Source organism: Amblyomma mixtum, chromosome 6, assembly GCF_055824585.1.
Source record: "Amblyomma mixtum isolate Tamu chromosome 6, ASM5582458v1, whole genome shotgun sequence".
NCBI classification, from domain to species: Eukaryota; Metazoa; Arthropoda; class Arachnida; order Ixodida; family Ixodidae; genus Amblyomma; species Amblyomma mixtum.
In genome coordinates this window covers 25,085,087-25,110,913 of record NC_143017.1, presented here as the reverse complement: position 1 = coordinate 25,110,913, position 25,827 = coordinate 25,085,087, and the positions used below count along the sequence as shown (strand labels likewise).

At 48.0% G+C, this 25,827-nt stretch overlaps 1 protein-coding gene across 3 annotated transcripts in view; it reads left to right on the top strand.

Moving 5' to 3' along the window:
- cnc (NFE2 like bZIP transcription factor cap-n-collar) overlaps positions 1–25,827 on the top strand; it is a 96,976-nt gene that overhangs the window by 3,450 nt on the left and 67,699 nt on the right. Inside the window, exons 1-4 of one of the 3 annotated variants that reach the window (XM_089547665.1) lie at positions 7,377–8,312; positions 21,516–21,641; positions 23,903–24,002; positions 25,145–25,341. In XM_089547665.1, coding sequence (XP_089403791.1) covers positions 7,878–8,312; positions 21,516–21,641; positions 23,903–24,002; positions 25,145–25,341 — 858 coding nt within the window. In that variant the 5' untranslated portion in view covers positions 7,377–7,877. Of the gene's footprint in view, positions 1–7,376; positions 8,313–17,956; positions 18,629–21,515; positions 21,642–23,902; positions 24,003–25,144; positions 25,342–25,827 lie in introns of those variants that run through there. The other 2 variants (XM_089547666.1, XM_089547667.1) reach the window with 2 other exon arrangements.

The window sequence follows — 25,827 nt, the reverse complement described above, 5'->3', positions numbered from 1 at the left end:
ATATGGATAAATAACATAACACAATGGGTCTGATTCTAACAGTGCGAGTAAAGTGCTTTTCTTGACAATAACTAGCCGAAAACTACAAGCATCTCGAGAGCGGATCTGCGAATATATTGACTGTTATGGTGTATAGTCTTACGATACGCGTAAAAAACTGCGTCCACAAACAACTTCCCGTTGAAAAAATGTGCTTCTCCGGAATTTATGGGTATGCCTACCACTCAACCACTCGCACCGCGTCCTTCCTGAGCTTTGATTAATAATGTGGCCGAATTTTGTGATAGGTTTATGAGGAGTCAGCCAACGGTAGTACATCGATGGGACTGTTGTAAACAGCACATACGTCAGCGAACGGGACTATTTGGCGGAGGTCATCGGAGCGCCTAGACACTTTTGAGCGGTTAAACCGTGAGAATACAGATGACGCGACAATCTGTAGGTATACAAAATTTTTGCGCAATGATATCTAAAATTTGGAGGTTTACTCAAGAGGCCGGAAAGAAAAGTTATGCGGAGCTTCGCAGCTAGCTCGGCACATTAATTAATTAATTTTTTGCGGTTCAACTTCGTTACAGTTTAGAGAAGTGGAAGTAAGTGTTAGGTGAGGACTGTGAACAAGAGAGTGTCGGCTGTTCTAATCATCAGTTAACAAGGGGCGACCTGCCGAGTCAGCCTGCGCGGCACCCAAATGTTCACGAGCAAGTCACCGCTCAAAATGGTATCATGCAAAAGTCTGTACAGAAGAAAATTTGCTCGGAGTCATTGGCAGCGACAAAACGGGGAACTTTTTTTTTATTTACACTATACTGCAGACCTCATATGGTCCAAGCAGGGCAGCAAACATTCAGAAATAAACAGTATTCTAAACGCCAAGAAACAATTTCAATAAAAATGCTATTCGAATAAAGTTCAGTGAATGGTCACATACAAAACTTTAGACAAGTAGAGTATAATAAACATCAATAGAAAGGCAGTGCGACACAATGTTGGTAAGGGTAGTTTGCTGGAAATATGAATATCTACATTGGCTTATCCGCGCAAAGTTTGGGGTCAAGGTGTAATTATACGCATGACTGGTTTTCCGATTTACTTAGTGCGTGACGTAAGGCTCTGGTGAAGTTGCTGATTGCATGACGTAAGGCTCTGGTGAAATTACTGATTGCATGACGTAAGGCTCTGATGAAATTCCTAATTTCTTATGGATCGGCGAGTGAAGAAAGGTCAATCGAAAAATTTTTCGTTTTATCCTGAGGGGCTGCACTTGAATGGTTACCATTTCAGCAGGCAGAGAGTCGGTATTTTGGAATTTGTTGTAAATAAAACATGCTGCACGTCTAGGTACGTTTTCCAGTTCTGAAACGTCTTTTTTTGTGTGTGGATCCCAGCTTATGTCTGCATATTCGGCTTGCGGCCTAATGAGCAACATGTCACGTCTTTGGCAGCGTTTAACTCGTGTTAAGTCGGGAACTAGATAAAATAGGAGAAAACTAATGGTTGCTTCAAATAGAGGAGGAAAAGGTGAACCCAGAAGCCATGTTTGATGATTGTAGATTAATTAGTTAATTAATTATAGGCATAAATGTCGAAATTGCGTCGAAATAGCGCGGACATCGGTATAGCCACGGGAACAGTGTGACATCACATCCACCGGAAGTCATCACGGCATAGTGAAAATAGCCATAGAATGGACGGAAAAACGTCGGATTTGTGTCAAATAAGATGTAAAAGTGTGTAATTAGGAGTAATTAACACTTAACATCCCCGAAAGATGTATAATTTGAGTATCAATATAGCCATAAGAATGGTGTGACGTCACATCCACCGGAAGTCGTCACGGCATAGTGTCTTCGGCTTTGCCTCTCAACACTTTAGTTGTCAAAGTCAGAGCTAATGGCCAAAGTGCCCTCGCAATTTTTTAATGCTGTAGGGTGTACCTTTCAGCTTTTGCCTCAAGCGACCTAAATTTGTTTTTGCGGGTGATGTGATATAATTAATATGGTCAATCCAATAAAGCCAGGAATGTACTAAAACACCTATGTATTTGTAGCATGTAACCTCAGAAATCGGTCTGTTAACAAAGTGGTTAAAAACTTGAGGGGCATTTTTTCTGTTGTTATGCGCAACCACTATTTTTTCTATATTAATCACCACTGCCCACTTGTCGCTCCAGCCCATAACTTTGTAGAGTTCAGTATTTAGCAAGGCTTAATCAGAAGGGGACAGGAAAACATGCCAGTTACTGTGTCTGCATCTAAATGACGGAAATGATGCTTGCAGCGCAGCAAGAACGGAATGCAATGGCCGTTCGATTCACAGGTTTCAAACAGCCGATATTCATTCGAGGTGGCGCTGGCATATACGTACAAACAATTCAACTGAAAGAGGACCGCCATACTCGGCAAACTCTACTTCCTGAGAAATTACTCCGTTACTTTTCATTTGTTATAACAAAGCTGGAGCATGCCTATAGCACGGGATATATCAAGCGCCTTTAAAAATTACAGAGAAAGGCAGCGAGGTTTATATTTAATAAATTCTCAAGGCTGGACTATAAAATTAAGACAGAAAATTCCACTTCTAAATCACGCCGAAAGCAGCTGAGGTTAAAATTCTTTACCCTCCTTTCTAACAAGCCTGAAATGAACCAGTAGCCTTATGTAACACCTGCAATAACACAACGCACAAAACACTACTATTACTCACTAGCACCCTATTATGCGCGAAGTGATATTTAAATTTTAATTTTTTCCAGGGACAATATCGGACTGGAAGGATTGTTTACAGACAGCTACACGGAATCGCTAAAAATTGTACAACTTTGCACCTACTTGTCCCTGTACTGGTAATTATTGTATGTCATCTATGCCCCTCTACTTGGACACATCGGTCCGCAGTATGTAATAAATAAATAAATAAATAAATAAATAAATAAACCTGCACACGACACCGAGGAAACTAAGGCGCGCCGAGCGGTTTGTGTGACATGAGACGAAAAACTTAGATGAGACGACAAATGCCCCAAATAACGTATTTCGCCTACCCTTGTCAACATGTCACAGTTTTACTGCTGACATTGTACCGATTGAGCACTTGAGGAGTTATGCAAACGTATGATACGATTAAACGTTGATCTTCACCCTATCCAAATACGCAGTTTCTGCCGCACCACCAAAGGAATGACAAGATGACATTCTGGAAAGTGTTGCTGTCCTAAGCACTGAACTTAAGTTCTTTCTTTGCATAATAACGATAATATCACAAAGCAACGTCCTGCTGCGTAGAGTGCCGGGCACAACTGTTGTATCCGCGCAGACTATATTTAGCGCGGACGGAGAAGACTAGTCTATTTACAGCTTGGTTTATAGGGGTTAACGTGCCAAAGTGACTCGGGCTATGAGGGACGCTGTAGTGAAGAACTTCGAATAATTTCGGCCACCCGGGGTTCTCTAACGTGCACTGACATCGCACAGCACACGGGCCTCTAGAATTCCGCCTCCATCGAAATGCGACTACCGCGGCCGGGGTCGAACCCGCTTCTTTCGGGTCAGCAGCCGAACATCGAAACCAATGGGCTACCGCGGCGGCTTAGTCTAGTTGCAGTGTAACTAAGACATTCTTGTGGCGGAGGCTAGATCATATGAGATGAAATGTCCACGCTAGTTGTGCCAAGCGCTGCAAAGAGAGTGCAGCACAAAATAGTTTGCACATATTAAAAGACACCCTTCTCATATTGAAGAGCTCCCCTCCATCCTGCGAAGGTGAAGGAGTGTGGGTTTATTATTTTAAAAAATGGGGGAGGGGGGGCGCCAGCGGCAGAAACAGGCGTGAATAAAATTATTTAGTTAACTTAATTAGGCGACCAAAACAGTGCACCGACCACTTCCTCCTTTTGATGTACCGATATTTCGACAAGAATGTGTCTCGAACAGCATTACGCTGTGGGGATACGGGACGGAGTGCAGCAGCTTTGACATCGGTGAGCAGCGATTTCTACATGCCAGTAAAGCAAGGTTGACGCGTTTCCTATAAGATTATTCCGCTATTAATTCAATCCCAAGGCTTTTCCTCGTTTCAAAATATTTTGCTGTTTACTTAACAAGCGCACGCGCACATATACCTCTCCAAAAAGAAAGAACCGCGCTCATTAGCAATTTGCAATTTAATAACGTGAGTAAAGCTGCAGGTGGGCCTAGTTGGTTTTTTCATATTCCACTTCATGTTTAACTTGTTTGGTACGCGCTAACGAAGTTAAACATTTCAATAAAGCGAGGCTGCATGTCGACGCGCTGTGGCAGTGCCCAATTATTTACACAACCTTATAAAAATGGTCTATAGACAGTCTATAGACTTCTTATAGAGTCCATGGCCATCTTATAGATATTTATTTTTGTCTATTCACAGTCTATAGACTGTCTATAGACAAAAGTCTACCGACAGGATTTATGTCTCCGCCGTAAAATTGCACGACTGTCACTTTTTCATAAACTTTATCATCATCCATCACTTCATAACGACCTTTTTTCTTTGCCTACTTCGATTTTTGACCGCCGCGATCATCCCTTTAAAGTTAGACGTTTCACGTGCAGAACATTTATCTATGCGCATTCATTCTTACCACGCACAATATCTGACTGGAACACTCTGCCTTCACATATCGCAACCACCACTGATCCTGATAAATATTTTAAACTTATATCTTCAATAACTACTGCTTAACTCTTCGCATACATTGTTATTTTATTTGTTCATGGCTTCCTTTTTTTCCAGGGTTTGTTACTAAAAAGGTTCATTGTATTAGTGTTCTGTTTGTATAATTTTAATAATGCAGTAATCTTCGTTCTTTGCCGCGCTGCCATTCTTTTGATTCTTTTGCTTACTTATATGTCATGCAAAGTGTCTTATTTGTGCTTTTGATTGATTCTTTTGCTTACTTATTTCATCCAGTGTGTCTTATTTGTGCTTTTGTTGTTTGTTTTATATTTGTGGTTTTTCTTTTATTCTGTTCAATTGCCTGTGCCCCCCCCCCCCCCCCTATGTAATACCCTCTTGAGGGCCTTTAGGGGTATTCTGTATAAAAAAAAAAAAGTGTATGACCATAAATCTATAGACCGTCTATAGACTATCTATAGCAATTGTACAGTCTATAGACGGACTCAGCGCGCTCCTTCCGCTGTTTGTTGCAGCGGGTTTTAATACCTTCGATAATTGGGCGGAGCGTTATTAAATCTGCTCTCGCCCAACTTCAACCAATACTGCTGCGATGGCACTGTACATAAAAGTGGGCGGGGCCCAGTGCTCGCCAGAGCCCGACTCGGCGCACCGCGCACTTTTCCTGGAACTTTCGCAAAACCGAACTCCACCGCTTAGCGCGACAGTCGGGTGGTTTCAGAAGGCGCCGACCTTACTGTCACCCACCCCTCGGGAGATAATCTCTTCTCAATGCGAAACGGTCGTCCCCTTGGTCCCCGTTTCCCGCGGCCCACGACAGCGTCCGAGGCGCGCGACGTGCTGTCATTATTCCTAATTCCTCCAGACTTCCGACGGACACGGTAGGGGGAAATTAGCTACTGGCCCCCTAGGCTTCTACCTTAACAGACAGTCTGAAAAATTTTTATAAGGGTATAGTCACGAGCGACCATCGCGGAACGCGTGAGCACTGAAACCATGAAACACCTCAGGCTCGTTCGATAACGGAAAGAGGAAAACATGACAGAAAAGGAAAGTGGATTCTCGTTAAGTTGATACAGTGTTTGCTGTTCGTTTGCGGCAAAATGTATGCGGCAGGCGCGGAGTTTTATCCTCAGTACAGCCGGGTGCCCTCCTTGTGCAAAGAAAAATACCTTGCGCCATGGCACTCTTTCGCCAAACCTGCCCTTGCGCCTTTAAAGTCCCTCATCATCATCATCACGGTTTTCGGCAATGTATCCGATGGCGAAAGGCACGTTTTAGAAGAATCTGTAAATTGCATGCCACGTTTACAGAAAATTTGCCTACCCCCTATCCCCCACTTTTTTTGTGTGTAATTAGACTGTGTGTGTGTTTTGAATATGCATTGTTTAAAATATCGCTATTGTTGTTTTTAGTTAATAAGTTGCACGAAATTTCATAACTTCATTGCGAACTCCAGATACCGCAGGCCTGCACGTTCCCCCCCCCCCCCCCCCCCTTTTTTTTTTTTCACTTTCTGGTTTGGTTTGGTTTATGGGGTTTAACGTCCCAAAACGACTAAGGCTATGAGACACGCCGTAGTGGATCACTTTCTAAAACACGGGAAGTTACAGGAACGGTAATTAAATCTGTGGGTCTCAAACTAGGATTACCGAGTAAATGGTGGCCATATACAAAAGAGGGCATAGCTAGGTAAACACGAAAAGTCTTCGGACGAACATTTTGCAGTCATGGCCTCGTCTGAAGAAAAGAAACGGGCAAAACTTAAACTATCACCATCGAGTCAGTGCATGAATGCATACAGCCAGCTGGGCGAACCAGCCGTAGGGTTGCCGTTGCAGCATGGGTGTGGCCAATATTGCGCTTGACGTACGAACTTTCGTTGCATTCGACAGACTGAATGCCGCGGCGCGTCTCTCACGTTGACCTTGGAGACGAGCAGTATAATTCACAGCGCTCGGTGCACCAAGGAAGAAGGAAAGTGTAGTTGCCTTCTGTCTTCTTTCCCACCCGAGAATAAGCGCCTGTGCGAAAAACCGACGCTGCCGCTCCGTTTCAGTACATCGTAGAGGTAAAAACGCCGAAGGTAGCCTCGCGTTAAAAAGGAATGCCAGGAAAATCTCACTGTGCAACCTGGTTATATGAGCACACCTCGCAGCTAACATCGTACACGGTTCATTGATTTTGCGTTTTATTACGAGTGAGCCAGGCAGCTGCGGTTAATCGATGTTGTTTATACGCTGCAAGAGGCTCTGGACGCTTCCTGTGCACAACGACTAAAAGATGCGTTTCCGCTGATAAAATACACGGGAGATTTCAGGGACAAAAAAGTAGGGCAAGAAGCTGGCACCGGTACGAAGTACCAACGCGTCGAACTGGCGTTGAACTTTCTGTATCAAACATAGCAACAAGCTCCTAAATCCAGACTCAAACGCATCGCTTAGAGTATTTATGAGCCCTTTAAATGCAAGGCAGCGAGCGTTGCGAAACAGACTCGGCACCCCACGGCAAAACAAAGAGAGAGCTAAGCAACCAGCAGGAAAACGGCAGCCGCAAGGACGCGCGCCGGCCGCGTGAGGTCATGACGTCAGATTTCGAGGAGGCCGGGGGAGGCAGAGAGAAGGCTTTCACCTCGGAAGTGACGTAAAGGAAGCGAGAGAAAGCGATGCCAGCGACGCCAACGTGCGCTGTGGGAACTCGATGCCGATTACTCATTGTTCGCCGAGGCAAGCACCTCCTTGGCCGGCGTTTCGGTGGGAACGACGCGCGTTGCTGAGCTCGCATTTCTTGGTGCTCGCGACGATACGCCAGAAAGGCTGCGGTGCGCTGTGTGATACCGAGACGTCGCCGCCATGTGTTCGACGCACTGCCAGTTTCCCCGGTGGAAGCAGAAGAGGCGGCGATGACGCTGAGCGCAGCACGCCGAACTGCGGCTTCGTTTGTGCGCCTACGGGCTCCCAGCGTCCACGCCGAAGTCCGGCGGCTGCGAGACACTGCATCGAGTTACGACGATCGCCCAGCCTGACAGCGAGCAGTACGTAGGCTCGGTTTGTGCCGTCGACTGTGATAAGCCGCCGCCGCCGCCCCGACCGGCGCCACGAGTAAACAGCGTTGACTGGAAACCTTTCCGCCGACATCCGCCTCGCGACGTGCTCTCAACGTATCTTTGCTGTGATTATTGAGTGTAAACACTGTCAACGATCGCCATGATGAACTTCAAGAAGTGCAGCGGCGTGCGATCCACAATCCTGCAGCTCCTGCTCGCAGTGAGCTTGCTGCAGCTGGGCTCCCACCCGGACTCGAACCCCGTCCGCGTGGACCGGCGGTCCGATCCTGTCCGCAGCGTGCGCATCGGTGTCCACTCGGCGTTCACGCAGGCCCAGAGCCTCACGCCTCCGCTCTTCGTCCACCCCAAGAGCGTCGACGCCTTCGACGCGAACCCCATGTTCGCTGAGCTGCACGAACTGGGAATCCCTTCGCTGATACGTCGTATCCGAACGCGGGTGTTCGCCTACCTGGCCGAAGACCCAGGGCCGCCTCCTTCGAGGGTCTCGAATGAAGCAGCAGCCGCTTCCGACAGCGAACAACGCGCCGACTCTCCCAGGGATGCGTCCGGCGCGAGCGGTAACCTGACGCAAGAGGTGCGTGTGAAAACAATAGCACCTTCCGATCATTTTTCCCCTGTGGTGACGCGTGCTTCTCTAGTGTTTTCTTCTGGTCCTTTCATCCTGTCTTGATCGGTAAACAGTGGCTCCGACAGGGAGCACGTGCATTGAAAAAAACAAACAAAAAAAAACGAGTTTGCCTGACGCGGTCGCGCCCAAGGGAACGGCCTCAGCTAGGTGCGCTTCCTCCTACGGGCTACGAGGAGGGGGCCGGGCGAAAGCCTTGAAGCAACCGCCTTCTCTCCCCTCACATGCCTCTGTTTGTTATAATTTGTTTAAACCTGGGCCGTAGTAACAATGACGTGTGCTGCTAGGCGGTCGTACTTTCCCACGCCCGCTCGAGTTGCACGCTTCTCGCTGACGTTAAATTCGGCGTTTTCTTTGTTTAAAAGTGTTCGCTTGGAAAAACAAGCTTTGCGCGAAAGAAGCAGCTTTTGTTGGTATCCTCTAAATGGCTTTTAGCAGCCGGGCGTGGACGTCAAACGTTCATGTATGGATGCAACTTTATTACCTGTAAGCCGACGAGTCGTAGTTCTAAGCTGGTACCACGCAATCGGCCCAGTTTTGTGCAATAATTGGAGAGACTTCGATTTGCGAGAAGCTTTGCACCGCTGCTCACAGACCAGTTTAGTGAGGAGTTCGTTACAGCAGCCGTTCAGCACACATTCGAGGGTAGTTGGTTTCAGATGGTGAAATTGAATATTGGTTTTGAGGAAATAAATGGCGCAGTAACTGTCTCGCATATATCGGTGGGCACCCGTACCGCGCCGTAAAGGAAGGGATAAAGGAGCGAGTGACCACTCTGTACTTTATTTTGAAGATTGTCGTGGATTTAACTGGTTTAGCGAGCGAAGGTCGTTAGCGAGTACGGAGCCACTTCACCGCAAGACAGCAAGCTGTCACTAGCTGGATGCGGGTGGCTGCTGCTGCATGTGTTCGGTGTTTTTTTCGTGTCCAATTATCCGGTGCATCTTAGTTATATAGGCGGTGGAATCTTATCTTCGTAACGGGAACACGACTTAGTTTCTGTTCGTCGACTTGGAAAGAAAAATCTGTTGACTTGGACCAGCAGTCGGTAATTTCGGACCTGTTTCGCGTGGAGCACCATTTATTCCTGTTGATCCTCTGCGGACGAAAGGGTTCGTGCAAGCAGTTCCGCGACCGCAAACCGACGCGTAGCTGTGGACCAACGGAAGGGGGAAATGCCGTCGCAGCCGTCGCCCATCCTAAATAGCTGTCGCCTAGTCACACGGCCGTTTGTAACGAGGGGAAGACGCACAACACCGGGCGTCGGGCAAAAAAACCGCGACGGTGTGCGGCAAGCTTTCTGCACCTTGTCGTCAGGTCCGGCTGACGCAAGATAAGGAAAACGGGGAGGGGGGTCGCAGGAAGTGCCGCCACTGCTGTTGTGACGCGTCTCGGAGCAATCCGCTGCGCACGACGAGCGACCGAGTTTTCCGGAGCTTTCGCGTTCACATGGGGCCGCGTGCGGCCGCCGCGGCATTGGCAACGCACCATGACGCGAGTGCGTCCTGTGCGCCACTTTTTTTTTGTTTTTTATCCGACAATGCGGCGAGCTGTACTCTTGAGTAAGCGCTGGGTTGCTGGCGGCCGCTTTCACAAAGGCGCGCCGTGCGGGGGACGATGTGAGAGGGGGTGGCGGAGGCGGACGCCTGCGCACTCGTAGATCGCAGCCCAGAGTGGCTATTCCTCTATTGTGCGCCTTTACAGTTAGCCGGCAGAGTAACTGGAATGCGTATAATTTCGCCTTTGACGACGCCCGAGGGCTTTGGTTTTGTCGGCGAAATAGTGCTGTGGCGTTTTCACTGCATGCTGCGCGATGACCGCACTTAACTAGACACTTTTGTCAGGAGACGTGATCGTTTACGCTAGCAAAGCATACTTGCGTCACACGCGTAGATGATTCGCAACCTAGTCGACTGGGCGCCCGTTAAGCTTTATCGTGTGGCATTTTGAAACCGAACACGTTGGTAGCGAAAAAGAAAATACCTGACTTGAGATCGCCTTATTCATTGTTAGGAAGGGGAAAAAAAACTGCTTTCCTCTTGGTTTGCTGCTGTTGTTTCGCGCCCGGTTCGTCCGAGTTTACTAGGACTTCCTCTTGGCTCTTCTGTCCGAGGATAAAAGGCGTTAGGCCTAGAAGGTAAAAAGGAGACGCGTGATGTGCATGCATGTGCTCGTCAGCGGGCGCGTAAAAAAAGAAGCAAAAAATAAAAGCGTGCGCAGCTGCTTTCCGCCCGGCGCACCTGACGCGCGGTGTACTTTTCCTGCGCGTGTGACCCCGTACGCGCGTCGTAATTATGAGCGCGCTGCTTCGAGTGGCCTTAGCGACCGCCTAATCGTCGAGTGCGGATCTCGAGCTGAACCGTAGTAACCCTTGGGCTGGAGTCTCGTCTTGAGTCATGTCGGAGTGTTCTGTGTCTGGAGCTCATTTATGAAGCGCAGCAGCTGCCAGGCGACAATGCGCTCAGCAAGGAATGCTCGTCGTTTGAACCCTTTCAGCTTCAGACTTTTTGTCATATCGGCATTATGTGAGCCGCGCGTAGCCAACCGTTCAAGCTGATTCCGTGTGGTCGGAAGACATAGTTATGTATTTATTGTTATTAATATTATTTATTTATAATACCCCTAAGGACCCTCGTACGAGGGTACTACATGGGGGGGGGGGGGGGAATACAAGCATGAAAATACTGCACAGGCACTTGAAATAAAACAAATAATACATGTAATAACGAAGTATGAAATAAAGCTAGTAAAGTACACAAATAAAACAACAAACAACGCAGAATAAGACACTCAGATTTATCTCTGGTTAGGTCAGATGTTGCGCCAACTTCTATCGAGCGCTGGAAAAGTTCGTGCGCAAAACTTTCACGAAAGTTGTGCAGAACTTTCTCAAGTTTTGCACCACGTCTCAGCTAACCTCGCGTGCCCCTTAACACAGCTACCATAACCACCGTCGTAGTTTCTATGCACTGTACGAATCCGTACGCGAGCAGTAGAAATGGTTTGGTTTGGTTTATGGTGTTAACCTCCCAAAGCGACTCAGCAGGCTATGAGGGACGGGGTAGAGAAGGGCTCCGGAAATTTCGACCACCTGGGGTTCTTTAACGTGCACTGACGTCGCCCAGTACACGGGCCTCTAGCATTTCGCCTCCATCGAAATTCGACGGCTGCGGCCGAGATCGAACCCGCATCTTTCGGGTCAGCAGCCGAGTGCCATAACCACTGAGCCACCGCGGCGGCCAGTTGAAATGGTGGTAGTGTTCGTAAGTTTAGGCAGAGAAACGAAATGTTTCGGGTTGTTTCCAAAACGGAACCAACTGGAAAGGGAGCAGCATTGGTGCCAAAAGAAATTTGAATCGGAACAGTTAAAAACTGAATCGAATACTGATCAAATATTTTTCAGTTGATGTTGTTCGGATTGCTTGCAAGCTGTTCATAAGAAATGGAAGTGCATGTGTCGCTTCGGGACGTTGAACCCCCACAATTCATTGAGTGCATTCTTTGTTTGACATGTTATTTTATGAGTAGCTTTCAGGGTCGCTGCACTGCTTAAATGTTGGTGAATGTGGAGTCAGTCTTTAAAGGTCAAACAAACAAACAGAAACTTGGGCGACGCTTAGCCTACCCGTAAGAGTACAATGCGATGACATTAGAGATACCTCCCGCGCACGTTCATTGAACAGATGTTCAACTGATTACCCGCTTGTCGCTGCTTGAACGTCAGCGCAAAAGCAGGATGGGCGTGCTGTACTCCCGGTCCACTTTCTGGGGCACTGCAGCAGAGGCTAGGCAGGAAACGGAGGGAGGCGAGCCCTTGTTCCCGCGCCGTGGGGGTGGACTCCCTCGACCCCAACCGTCTGCCCCTCCGTACCCACCCTCTCCCCACGGCACGGGGAGAAAGGCCTATCTCCGTACCTTTCCTGCCCACCCTTTGCTGCAGTGTCGCAGAAAGTTGTCCGCGAGTCACACACACGGAGCTCATCCGAAGCAGTGGGAAACACAGGTGTTCCATGAAAAATCCGGCCTTCATTGATGGGCACTCCATTTCTAGGTCAAGGCATTGGCGTTGCGTGAAAACGGCCATGAAAAGAGGCGCTGTACTTTTTGTCGACTCCTTGTGTAAGTGATTGTGCGCAGTGGCCGCTCGCGCGCACTTATTTTCGGACAATGCTTGGACATTAGCGCGCGAGCGGCGCGAGCTTGATTACTTTTGTATTTTGTAAATAGTGTACAAAGCTCTCCCCTGTCCTTTCTTGCTGTCGCTCCCCTCTATACTTCTCCTCACTATCCTCTCCCTTTCCCTTTCGTTTCCGCCGGCTGCAGCTCGGGTGCCTAAGATATTAGATAGCAATTGCCGCGGCCGGCAACACTCTTTTGCTTCACTTTTTATTTTTTTAAATAAACCACTACTACTACTACTTTTGTCGAGCAGTTTCCATCTTCTAGCTCGTGAGTATCACAGCAGACGTGTCGTACTGTTGATTTTTTGTTTCCCTTTAGGATGATGCTTGCCAGTGGAGTCCCCAGTGCAAAAAATGCTCTGAATTAAGGTTGCCAGTAGATGATAATGAGTTGGTGAGCGACAGATCGTGGTCGATAAAGTAAACTGTTGTAGTTACGAATTGCGCACAAAAGACACACACAGGAAAAAAAAGAACACTAGGGAGACTGAAAGAGCGCAAACTATCAACTGGAGTTTATTCGATTCAGTGCCGCTTTATAGGCAGTGTGCACACGTGCCTACAAAGAGGGGAAAAAGAGGATTAAGGAGGCAAATCAACCCTGCGCGATAAACCATCAGAAACGCTCCAAAAAATTCTTTTCCGCGTTGTACAATGAAACGGATGTGTCACTCACACAGTTATCACCTCTTGCCTTGATGTGGTATGCCTCTAGAAGTTCACGGGAAACTTTATCATTGCTCTTGCCCAGAATTCTGATACTTTTTAGCAGTGGCTCACAACCGATGCATGCAATGCAATGAGCAGGCAAATTTGCCTGCTCATTGATAAAGTAAACGTTTGGCGTAGGGTGGTAATGAGGAAAAATAGTTGCGTCCTCTTCATACGCACTATTCTATAACTGTTCAAAACCGGCTGAAGAGATGAGGGAAATTTCGAAGTTATGAATGTGCACTATTCGATTCGTGCAGCGAATCCATGTGGAGGATATTTGAGTCGCTGTTAGAGAATTTAGAATATTCGCACACGCCTAGAATTATTTTTTTCTTGTCGTTGCTTCCGGCTTGCAGCGGTTAAAATATCCTAAGAATAACGGTAAATCAACGTCTGTTTAGTTGGCGGCGCTGTCATTGTGGAACTGAACCTGGTGGTACGTATCGTGTGAGACGTCGGCGTGGAACGTTACGCAGACAGAGCGAAAACAACGTGCGGGACTGATGCGGCGGCGTCCTGCGTTTTACTTCCCTTTGTTTTGTGTTACTTTAAAAACCGAAGCTCCATCCGGTTAGTTGATTGTGGAGACCCGTCCAGCCGCCGTCCTTGCGCCGTTCGTGCACAACTTCGCGAACCTCATTTATATGGACGATTCGAATCCCGCAAAAAAAAAAAGTCTAGAAAGGGAGTTATCCGTTATAACGAATCGTGATGAAAAAAAAAATGCAAAAAACAGAAAAACACTTTATATGTACAGTCATTGCCAAAAGTAACCAGGCTGGTTAGCTTCTCAGTTGTATATTTAAACTACTATGCCAGCCCTCAAGCTCTAAATCTTTGTATGGTAAGGCGAACCCCATCTTCGCTTTCAAATGACTTTTTGATCTTTAGGGAAGCCGTAAGGGCTCTACTATACGAATGAGAAGCAAACTATGCAGCCTGGTTACTTTCGGCAAAGAGTGTTCTTAGTGGTGCACAGGAAAGAGAAAATCACGCAAAATTTTCGGAACTTAAACTACATTAAGCTGGTCACCGTTACCTCTTAAAGAATGTGGTCCATTCTGATTTAGCAAGACGCTCAACTGGGCTAGTTGGTTCCTCTCTCTGGTTCCTGGTTCCTCGTCTTTTTGCGCTGTGTTGCCACCATGAGTCCATTCTGAGACTAAGGTACACCTCTGTACTAAGTCGGCTGAAAGCTGGCTTTCAACGCAGCATAAGCCGCAGACTGAGATTTTTTTATTATTTTTTTTCCAAATCATTCATGCAATACGGAAAATGCGCGTCAGCCGAGCACCTTGGCACTGCAGACGGTGAAACCACCAAAAGGAGAAGGCCATCACTCAGGCATTTGCACTTTCGCATTACCTTTCACTGGCGAACTCCGCTCAAAATACGGGAAAGGGAAGATATGGTTGCGGAAGTAGGGGTTTTGTTTCCATAGCTGTCCATTTTAACGCGACAAAAATACATGGGCCCCAATGGGCTCTGTGCATTTCCCACTCCATGTCCATTCTCCGCGGGCAGGGCACTTTTATTTTTCCTTGTTTTTAAAGCCCTTTCTAACATATGTCCAGTGAGTTTCCGTATTTAACGAGGCGTAAATCCATTGAAAAGGTTCCTAAAAAAGTCCCTATAGTCGGATACAACTTAAGTCTGCAGTGAAGCTCCGCCCACATTCAGCCTCGGCGCACAGAATTCCTCCACGACGAAAAAGTAGTCCGCTGCTTAAACGTTTCTTATTGCCTAAACAAGAAGCTTTTCACAATAAAAAATTGAGTTCTATAATTTTGATTCGTGGATTGTCTGATATAGTCAAACATTAAAAAGCAGATTTCGTTCACTGTTGCGATTGGCCAGCGGAGTAATACAAGACGCCATGCACCGCGGCCCAGTGTTTGCAACTACTGTTTTTTTAAGCCGTATCCTACTACAGAAAAACTGTCCGTGTTTCGAGCCGTCCATATTAACGAGGCACGACTGTATTTCTTTTCTATACTGAATGCGTCGATGAGTGTTTCACACGAGTGCACGAGCGAAGCTCCGAACTCGCAATGGATTATTCGCGCGTGCAGCGATTGTTGCATGGATGTCCTCCTCCCCTCCTGGCGTTTGGGGCCGAAGGCGATCGGTCGTCGGAAGCCAGGGCGATCACGCGCTCGAAAAGCGGCCTCTGCTCGTGCGTCCTTGATGGCGCAGATATATCTCCGTCTTATCTCGCCCGGAGCCGCCGCCGGCCTGCCTTATCTCCAGATGGGACACGCCGCCTGAATGCACGGCGCTGGTTTTTCTGTTTGTTTGAAACAGCGGGGCACACGCCGCGAGGTGTATTTATGCTGGCGTTGGTGAGATTCTCTCTGGTAGCGGTTTGGGCTGTAGTTGGCGGTGGAACACTGAGCGATGAGATGTGAGAGTTGGCACGAGATGATGCCAATGGGAAGCGCTGGTCAGCGCCTGTCCCGTGCGCAGAAGGACTCGGCCACTGCAAGCGTTAAAGGGCAACTGCAGCGCTTTTTTTGTTTTGAGAATTTCGCGATATTCAAGGATTCAAATCTATATAAGTTGTAGGTAAAGCATGCCAAGTGATTTTGCACTAGCATTTAAAATAGTGACGTAATCGGCGACTGAATTTCGCGCCTCTCCTCAGTGCACCGGAGAAGTGCAGGGAAACTCAGCGTGACGTCACAGAAGGTGTGATTTCAAATTACCGCTGTCGTCAGCCACACCCTGCCCTGACTCGTTAGACGCTGCCAAACAACTCTCGGCAGAGTTTGCTTTCGGTGGCGTTGGTTTTTTCCTTCAAAGCAGGCGTTTGTGTATTGGAAATGTACCGATACCTTCCATGACGTCATCATGCGCCCTCACTTGGCGATGTGCGCTGCGGAGAAGCTTGAAGGGCGTCCGGATTTTAATCGGCGATTACTTCACTATTTCAGGAGCTAGCCCAAAAAGACTTCGCATGCTTTACCTGCAAGTTTCACACATTCGACCCTCTTAAACTCGTTGATTTCTAAAACCTATTTGAGGGCGTAACTTGAAGAGTGTACAGGGCTTACTGAGCGGTGTGTCCCTTCTGTGTCGTTGTTCGTTAGCGCCTGGATTTTTCATAATGAATGTTTACCAACTAGCTCAGCTTTCCGCCTTGAAGAGTGCATTTGTCGCTGTGTGTGACTCGACTCACTGATTAAATTCAGGACACCGGAGTGAAATGTGCAGAAGGGAGTGATATGCGTAAAAAGAGGAAGAGGGCAGAGTAGGCCAGGGAACAGGTGCGAGTTAATGATATATCCTACAGCTGAGGCCAAGAAGAGGAAGTGGGCATGGGCAGGGCATGTAATACGTGCGGAGAACACAGATTAACCGATGGTCGCTTATGGTAGCGTAGTGGATCCCAAGAGAAGCTTGGCAAGCGTAGCAGGGTGCGGCAGATAGTCCGGTGGGCGGATGAGATTAGTAAGTTTGCGGGAAAGAGAGCTGGCACAGGACAATCGGTTAGTGGGAGAGGCCTTTTTCCCGTTAGGCTGTTAGGCTGATGATTACTGATTGACATCGGTTTGGACAGACGCGTGCTGGCTGCCTTGAGCGCTGCGGGATAGTGAGCGGTCTCCGTGGGCGCCGGACGAGACCACGCTTGCTTCACTTCGGTGAATGGGAGTCGCTCTTCGGCCCGGTTCGGCCCGCCGGTGCCCCGGCAACGGCGGAGCACCGAGGAGGCACCGCCCGTCGGACGTCGCTGCCAAGATTCCGCCATTGCGGCTCTTGACTCGGGATGCCAAGACTCCCGGCCCGTTGTTGCCCCAGCGTAGGCGCGCAGTATCTGGGCGCGCCCGCCGCCGCCGCTACTCGTCGCGTACGGGAATAAAGACCCGCTGCTGCTGCAGCGTTGTCCTTGACTGCGTCCCTTGAGCCTGCTGTCGATTTCCACGGGTGTGGGCGATCGCCGGCAGAAGCTGTTGTGGACCGAGCGGCGAAAACACGCGGCGGGGAAGGTGCGCGCCCTGTATCAGACACGCGACACGTCACGGCCGGCGACGACTGCGTGTGTCTGTAGGGGTGACCACGGGCGTCACGCGACGGGTCCGGCCTTGACTCCAGCCGAAGTGAACAACCGCCCGCCACCCCCGCGCGCCGGCGCCGAAACTGCGGCGCGAGTGAGAAGCGCCGCTTTGAGCAATCGGCACGTCCGGAGAGGAGAGCTCGTTACAGTGAACCTGGGATCTTAATTTTGGAGCCCGCCGAGGGCCGCTGCCAACACGCTGAGCAGTGCCCGCGCGGAACATTGCCGCCCCGATCGGAGCCGATGTCGCCACACACCGCGCTGCGGCCAAGCCCTGCTTCTCGGAACTGGCCGCGAGGTACTCGGCTTCTGGGTCGCGATCTTCCCGGAGCCCCCCGAGCATCGTGTCTTTGACCCGTAATGAGCGTTTCTAGCGCTCGTATTTTGAGGCACTCGTCGTTGCACGAACCCCGATCGCGCGGAGGCGCGCGGAGCGCTTGTTTTTCAAAAGGCTCCCGCCCGGGGTTCAACACCTGGTCGAGGGCACGCGCAAAACGCGGGTGTCGTCGTCGGTCCGCTTGGGAAACGTGCGTTGCGCACCGGCGGTTCGTCTTCCTTGGAAGCCGTGTGACCGGATCGCCTTGGACCCGCGCCCGGAGACGCGTTTTGCCACCCGGCTGGAAACCACCGCCGCGCTGCGCCAGCTAGCTAGCCGCCCGCTCTTTCGGCGGCCCTGATCGCGAGCTGCAGTGCCGCTCGTGCGCTCCGGGGTCGGAACTCTTTCGAAACGCCGCCCGTGTGCGCGTTTCCAGGTCAAGACTCTGGCGCATTGACGATGCCCGACGTGGGAGAAGCAGCACTGGCGGGACTTGTTCGCTGGCGCTCCTCGGCCTTCGCCAAGAGGAGGCAGCGCTGCCGCGGGAAGACTTGAACGGACCAGTGCGCGCGTCAAGAGGACCACCGGACGCTGTGTGCGACGAACCCATGTGCGGGAAACCGTTCGAGGTGCTTCCGGTCGTTCCGCGGCCTGCGAGTTACGTGTGCAGACCCGGCCGTCATCCTCTTACGCTGTGCTGTGTGCCTATCCTCTTCCAGAACCGAAACTACGGAGTTCCTGTGGCCTAGTCGCGTGTCCCTGTTCACTCGTTTGACTACGCGTGGACTTCGCGGCGCAGTAGCCGCCGGCGTGGCCTCTCTGTCTCGTCCGCCGTACTTCTGTTAATCGCTGCCTGCAGTACCTACCGCCGATTGTGTTCACATGCTTCGGCCGCATAGCTATGGCGTCGACGAAGTGTTACGTGGTCGACCATGTGGTTGACGGACATGTACCGCGCGCCATCTCGTACCGCCTCTTGTTGTCGGACGGGCCGCATCGCGTGAGTGGCTTCGCGCGATTTATCAACGTCGTTAACAGCGCGCAGTACGGTGCAGATTTGTGCTGTGGTTTTACGAATCCAAGCCATCATGGCTTGGCTGTGGTACTGGCAGCATGCAGTGCGGATTACGGTATTTGTTGTTGAGCCAATGGCGTTATGCCAGAGGCATTACTTTAAAAGCTAGTTTTAGAGGCAACGTGTAAATTCTAAATGACGAAAAATCTCCCTGATGTAATTTTCGAATGTCAGTGCCATAGGCGATAGATGCATCTCGCTTGAACACGTTTCCTTAGTACATCTTGTGGGGACGCACTCGTCCCCTGTGGTTCGCTTTCCCGCAATGCACCCTCAACTCGTTCTTTGTGGTTAGCTTCCCCGCAATGCATTCTCCTCAGTTGTGTTACTTTAACTAACAGGGGACCCACGGGGTGGGGTCCGCGCGGTTTTGAACTGTGTCAGCCGCGGTTAAGCGGGGAGAACGTATTTATCTCCCCAATTAAAACCCCACAATTTTTAATTGTAATTGTATAATAATCAATAAATTGTTAACAGCAATGCATTATTAGCATTATGTTAGTCAAAAGGTGGCACAATTTGTCCCCCTCAGCAGCATTTTTTTTTCGGGCACAGTTTGAAATGCCTTGCTTGATAGGCCACATGACAGTTAGCTGGTGAGGACCTGGTGACAGGGATAGGTGCCGCGTGTGTCTCATTTGCAGCCTTGTCTTTCGTTATTAATGGTCGCATAGGCGGACTGCCTGCATACGGCTGGCTCACCGTGCCAACTTTCTGATGCTCTGTGATGCAAGCATTTGAACAAGTAGCCAAGCGCCCAGTCTTTGTCTTGATACACTGTCTTCATGCTGTGTGTGGCAACTATTCTAATACTGACATTTTAAGCAATGTGAAATAAGTAAGTGCCGTTAACATATGTACAGAAGATGCAGCTATAGTAGGGTACAACTTAAAAAAAAAAACAGCAGTTGCAAACACTGGGCCGCGGTCCGCGGCGTCCTGTATTACTCCGCTGTCCAATCACAACTGTAAAAGAAATCAGCTTTTTAATGTTTGACTATATCAAACAATCCTCCACATATTAAAATTCTAGAGCTCATAATTTTTTTCTTGTGCTAAGCTTCTTGTTTACTTAACTAGAAACGTTTAAGCAGTGCACTACTTTTTCGTTGTGGAGGAATTCTGTGCGCAGAGCCTGAATGTGGGCTGAGCTTCACTGTAGTGAAGCTACTGTAGTGGTAGTGGTGTTATTGTCTTTTTACAGGTATGCAATTATTGAGGTTGTCTGCCATGGTGGCTGTAGCAAGTAAAGGAAATACTTGATGTGAGGTTCTTAAAAAAAAAATTCCAGCACTTAGTACATTAAAAAACTAACCATCACCTTTTTTTTTTTGAACATAGTTTATAGTGAGGAAAAGCCAGCATGTGCCACTGGCAGGTGCCGCCAAATTGAAATGGTTTCACACATTTCCTTTTACAATTTAAAAATGGTTTGAGCACCAAAAGACCTTTTGCAGTTGACTTTCCTTCTGTGTGAGGTACAAGGGGTCAATGCTAGGACAATGCCCATTGTGTAAACGTGCCTTGAGTTTGTTGCAACAAAATGGAGGTGGCTCACGGCTCTGAAGATATGTGGCTTTGTTATCGTTATCTTGACTTCATGTTTTGTTGCTTTGCTCTTCGACACTCCCCTTTTGATCCCTGATGAATGAGGGAAAAATGTTTGTCCCATCTTCTCAACAAAAGCATTCCTTATGTGAGTTGTAGATGGTGTACCAGACCATTGTCAATGATACTGCAATGAACCGATTGTCCCTGTCAAGTTTGACAAAAGACTGAGTCCTACCCTGCTGATGACAATGTGTGACCTGAAAATGTGTGACTCTGCTCACAGGGAACACATTAAAAGGAACGATTTGTTACCTTGTAAACAGCCGCTAATCGCCGAAGGGAGAGCAAGAAGTAAGCTTGCATGCATCTGGAAACTAATGCATCCAGTCTTGTAGTACATACACTGGCCCTCATAACACTTAGCGTTCATTGCAGGTATGAAAATATACTTGGTTCCGAAGCGTGAAACAAGCACTGTAGAATTCGTTGATGCGTTCCCGGCTCGTATGATTCCCCAGTTTGTGCACTCAAAATCAAGAGCAATGAAAATGTTCCATACAGTTGCGCAGTTTTTCTGTTAATACATTTCCTAATAACACTACTTCCCGGAAAGTGCGTTCAGATCTGCGACAAATTCTGGCCGTATGCTATGTTTAGCGAGCAACAGAAGATCCCCAACTTAAGGAGGGTCCAAACCTTGGATCACACAATAAGAACCAAGTGTAAAGCGACATTCACCCGCCGCGGTGTCTACTCCGCGTTGCCTAAGTTCAAGGGAGCGAAGCATCCGAAAGCGCCGAAACAGTCAGCCGCCACGGTGGCTTCTCCGCAGCGCTTAGGTGCAGGCGGCGAAGCCTCCAAAACGACAACGATGAATAGGTTTAGGCAACTTTCGCCATGGCCGTTGGCGGAACGGGTTCGTTTCAAAGTTTCTTCGACACTAAATACTATGCAGACTGGATGGAATTCTGCAAGTACTAAAAAAGGAGCTGTTCTTATCTTTTTCCAACTTATGTTATTTGACATTTTTAGGAAGTGTCAGTAAGTGCGTTCTTACCTCATTCCTCAAGTACATTTTCAAAATATTAGTAGCTTTGGATCATACGTTTTTCCTGGTAATATGCTTTATTTCTCATTTTTTTATGAAACAATGCTCTACTGTACTGCTGTTTCTGTTCATTGTACCTGCACAAATGGTGCCTCCATGTGAAAAATTGTGACTAACACCTCATTTCCTTCAATTTGTCTCTTTCACATGCAGGATATGGATCTCATTGAGATCCTATGGAAACAAGATGAAGACCTGGGTGTTTCACGAGATGCCTTCGACTATCACATGGCCCCTGAAAGCAGCAGTAAGGCAGCTGTCAAGGCATCCCAACCTGATGTGAGCTACTTACTTACTCTGTGCACACTTCAGACAAACTAGCGTTGACTTCTCAAATATGAAAGTGCACTTCTGTGCTTTCTTGTAGGCTTAGTGATCTTGCTACACTTCACATTGACGGTGGAACTTATCTCTCTAGCTCTGAGCTACCTAGCTGAGAAACAATGTTCTTAAAAATATTGTTCTCATCTTGAGGGTAAGACAACAAAGTTAATTAGTGCCAAAGACTTGGCACTTTTCCATGCTTTTTTTTCTGCCTGTGGAAAGCTGTGCACTCTATCAGAGCACAGTAGCACCCATTAAATAAAACATTCAGTTTTAAGTAGCATTGAGATTTGAATTCAATACCAGCTAATGTAACAGACGCTTTCGCCACTGCCCTGGCATCTGTATTTGCCATGTGTGTGTGGAAAGTAATTCGCTTGCTTTTTCTGTTCTTTTCAAGGTTATCACTTTTATTGCACTGTTCCTTTCTCAACTTGAACTTAGACCCACTAGCCCAGCTTGCAGTTGTGATCCAAAGCAGTGATTTTTTCTCATGGCAGCTCGAAACCCAACAACCATAAATAAAGATAAGAACTAATTCTAAAAGGTGCTGTATTTTACTAAGAAAATGACAGAAAGTTGTTCTGTTAGGCAACTTAGGCAGAGTTTGTGAGAACAAGTTAAAAAAAGCATGAGTAACACTTCTGGCTATTTGCTGTGCACTGAGCATGCCATCTTTGTCTTATGAGTGAAGGCTGAATACTGTGCAGTACACTGACACTGTCTTTCACAATCTGAAGGTTCTCACACTCTGAGAAGCTGCCGCGGTGGCTCAGTGGTTATGGCGCTCGGCTGCTGTCGCGAAGGATTCGGGTTCGATTCCAGCTGCAGCAATCGAATTTCGATGAAGGCGAAATTTGAGAAATTCTAGAGGCCCGTGTACTGTGTGATCTCGGTGCATGATAAAGAACCCCAGGTGGTCGAAATTTCCGGAGCCCTTCACTACGGCGTTCCTCATAGCCTGAGTTGCTTTGGGACGTTAAACCCCCATAAACTATAAACCAATCACACTCTATAAGCTTCAGGTTACTTCATTTAACTTTGAGGAAGCAACGTGTCTGTGCTGGCCAGCTTTCAGGTGCTTAGCTACCTGTGTACATAACCAAACCCATCCTTCTCGATGCCAGATGAGACGTCCAAGATCGTCTGTTATTGCAACAACTAGATATCTTCGTTTCCACATAGGATTTAACTGAGTGTCCCCCCTGAAATAAGACAGCTCTGTGACTGCCTTGTTTATTCATGAAACAAGGTATGGATGGTTGGCCAGCACTCTATTTGTCCATTTGTCCCAGCCAAAGAAAACATTTGGAACCAATTGGATTTCCAACTGGTTCTTGCCAATTGCATCCATTTAGTCTGTCCAGCTGCACCCAATTTACCCATGTGAAAATTTGCATATTTGATGAGCAAGGCAGAACTAATATGGTTTTTATATTAAGAGTTATCAGCAGCTTTTTGTACTATATTGTATTCATCGTCTGCACTGTCTCTGCGGTCGAATTAAATTAATTGACTGCTCAGTGGGCAGGCGCCGCTGGCCCCAGCATGAGTGTCCCGTAAATACACAAGTTTCAGAGGAAGTGTATTCTCTTTATGTACATATAAATGCTTGTACTGTCTGAGTGTGTAGCATTTCTCATGTGTGATGTATGCAGGTCTGCTGGCCTTGATTTCCATAAAAGCATGTGATTTTCTATTCCCTTGTAAAAATGTCAGTTGGCTCAAGGCATTCAGAGTGTCTCCCTACAGGCATCACAAATCAGTTTTTCTTTTGCACATTAATAATATGTTAATGTTGTAGAAATATTTCTCTCAGTGTGTATTTTGCTCAATTTAATTATGAGATGCATTCTGTGAATATTTTCTGAATGTGATAACTGCCTAAATGAGTTAATGAGTTCAGTTGGTTGGTCCAGTTGGATCCAGTTGTGTCCATCCGTTCAACCCCATAAACCAAACCAAACCAAACCTATTACAGGAGCTCACAGAAAGTATATTTAGCTTGCGGCTTCTGTTGTGACATCCACAGCCACCTACTTGAGGGGTTTGCTCAAGAGGTTCTGTAGTTTCACCAGCTCCTCCTAGCCGTGTTGTTATTGTAGCTGTGCTGCATTCTGACTATAGAGGTTGCAGAAAGTGTAACTTTTGAACATGCTCCTGCCACATGAGAGTGAGTTTAGTTTATACAACGGGTGTGTTTCTCCTTGCTGCAGAGCGCTGAGGTGCCTAAGGAAGAAGAGGAGCCTTTTTCTGAAATGCACGAGGACTCCAATCCTTGGGAGGGCCTACATTATCGAATCGACTCTGAGACAGGTGAGTGCTAGTGTTGGTATAATATGTGCATAGGCCTTCCATCCTTTCGGACTGGACTTTTGCAGCGTGTATATTAGTAGTAGACTCTAGCCCCACCATTTCATCTAACCTCCATGGTTAAAGGAATCCTGAAACAACCTTTCTAATCCATTAAGTCTGCAGAGGAGAGGTGGGGAGCATTCAGATTGAGTTTAGGAACTATATTGAGCTCCGTAGTTAGTTTTTCATATTGCAGCACTAAACCAACAGGGGTGACACAGCTCGCATGTTTTCAGCTGCCCTTTATTCTATGGGACATCAGACAAGACTACATCTAAGTGAACCCTATAATTGGGGTTGCTTAAAACGTGACAAATAATATCAGGTCCGTTCGTCCGCCTGCACTACGTGAACTGGTTCTCGTGGTGTTGACTTCGCCATTCGTTCCAGCAGTGCAAGGTGGCGCCATCTGCACGACGTATTTCTTTCAAAAAAGTGCAGACGTTGTGCAGGTCTAATTCAGGAAAGTACAGAAAAACTGTGCACCTTTTCTGTGGTTGGTGTCGAAATAGTGCAGCTGCAGCCATCATGGAAGCAGACGACGGCTTGCGCTTTGCGATAAACGGCGGAGGTACTCAAATTATTCCACTCGTCGGATGAGAATGGTGCCTCACACGGGCCCGACTCTTACGGAACGTGATTGGCCACCCGAGAAGGCGGCGACGGAGGTGGGGAATGGAAGCACAAGTGCAGAATAAAAGGCAATGTGCTACTGGTGGGAATAGCAGTGATCACTTTGCCGGACAACCATCACTGGTCACATAGCTTGGTAGCACAGAATAGAAGCACAAAAGCAGAATGAAAGGCAATGTGCTATTGGTGGGAATAGCAGTGATAACTTTCCGCAAAGCTTTGCCCGCTGTGAGCCTGTTTATTTTTTTTTTGTGCCCAGTGATTACATGTCAGTCTTTTCTGTCGCTTTACACACAGTCACACCAAACATACAAAAAACTGGTAACTCAGTCAACTAGCTGCAATTTTAATCAACCAGTGATTGCCATGGACAGTTGAGTTGCCTGCTATGTTCACTTAGCAGGTCAGTGTGACACTGTGCTGGCCCCGGTCTCTTCTGACCGGTGCACGGTCGGGGTCTGTGTGTGCAGGGGAGCACATCCCGGGCAGTGGCAGCAGCAGCCCAGAGGAGGGCAGCAAGTGTGAGGACGCGAGGGAGCGTGTGGACAGCGGCTGCTTCGTCCTGGACGAGGAGGAGGAGGAGGACACCACCCTCAGCCTGCCTGAGGAGGACCGGGAGGCCCTCTTTGCCGAGCTGGACCGCATCCTGCAGGGCCAGTCTCCCCAGGTCAGTGGCCCACCTTCCCATTTTAAAGGGACAGTGAGTAGAGCTCTATTAATATTTTTTTTTAAAGCAAAATCCGACAGTTCGGCATTTCATGGCTTTGTTGCCACTTGGCCGGCAGCTAAATATGCATTTATTTCCAAGAAATTTGGATTCGAAGTTGAAAAAGTTTTTCCCGCCGCTCTGATTCAAACTAGGGATTCTCTTATGACGACACAGGACTAAGTGACGTGAAACATGACGTACACATGACGTAACGCAGACTCCGTGATTTCTGGCGGCCAGCAGTGCGGCCTAGCAGCAGCCGAAAAGAAAGCTACTGCCGGCCGCACATTGAAGGCATCTATCGGCTATTGTGGCCGTCGCTACCGTCGCTTCGTTTACGTTTGCACCGGCGTTTTGCCGGCGTTACGATGGATCCCGCTCTCGAAGTCGTCAACGAAGTTCTCGCAAATTGACACCTTTAGCATACCGTGTACCTTGTTACCA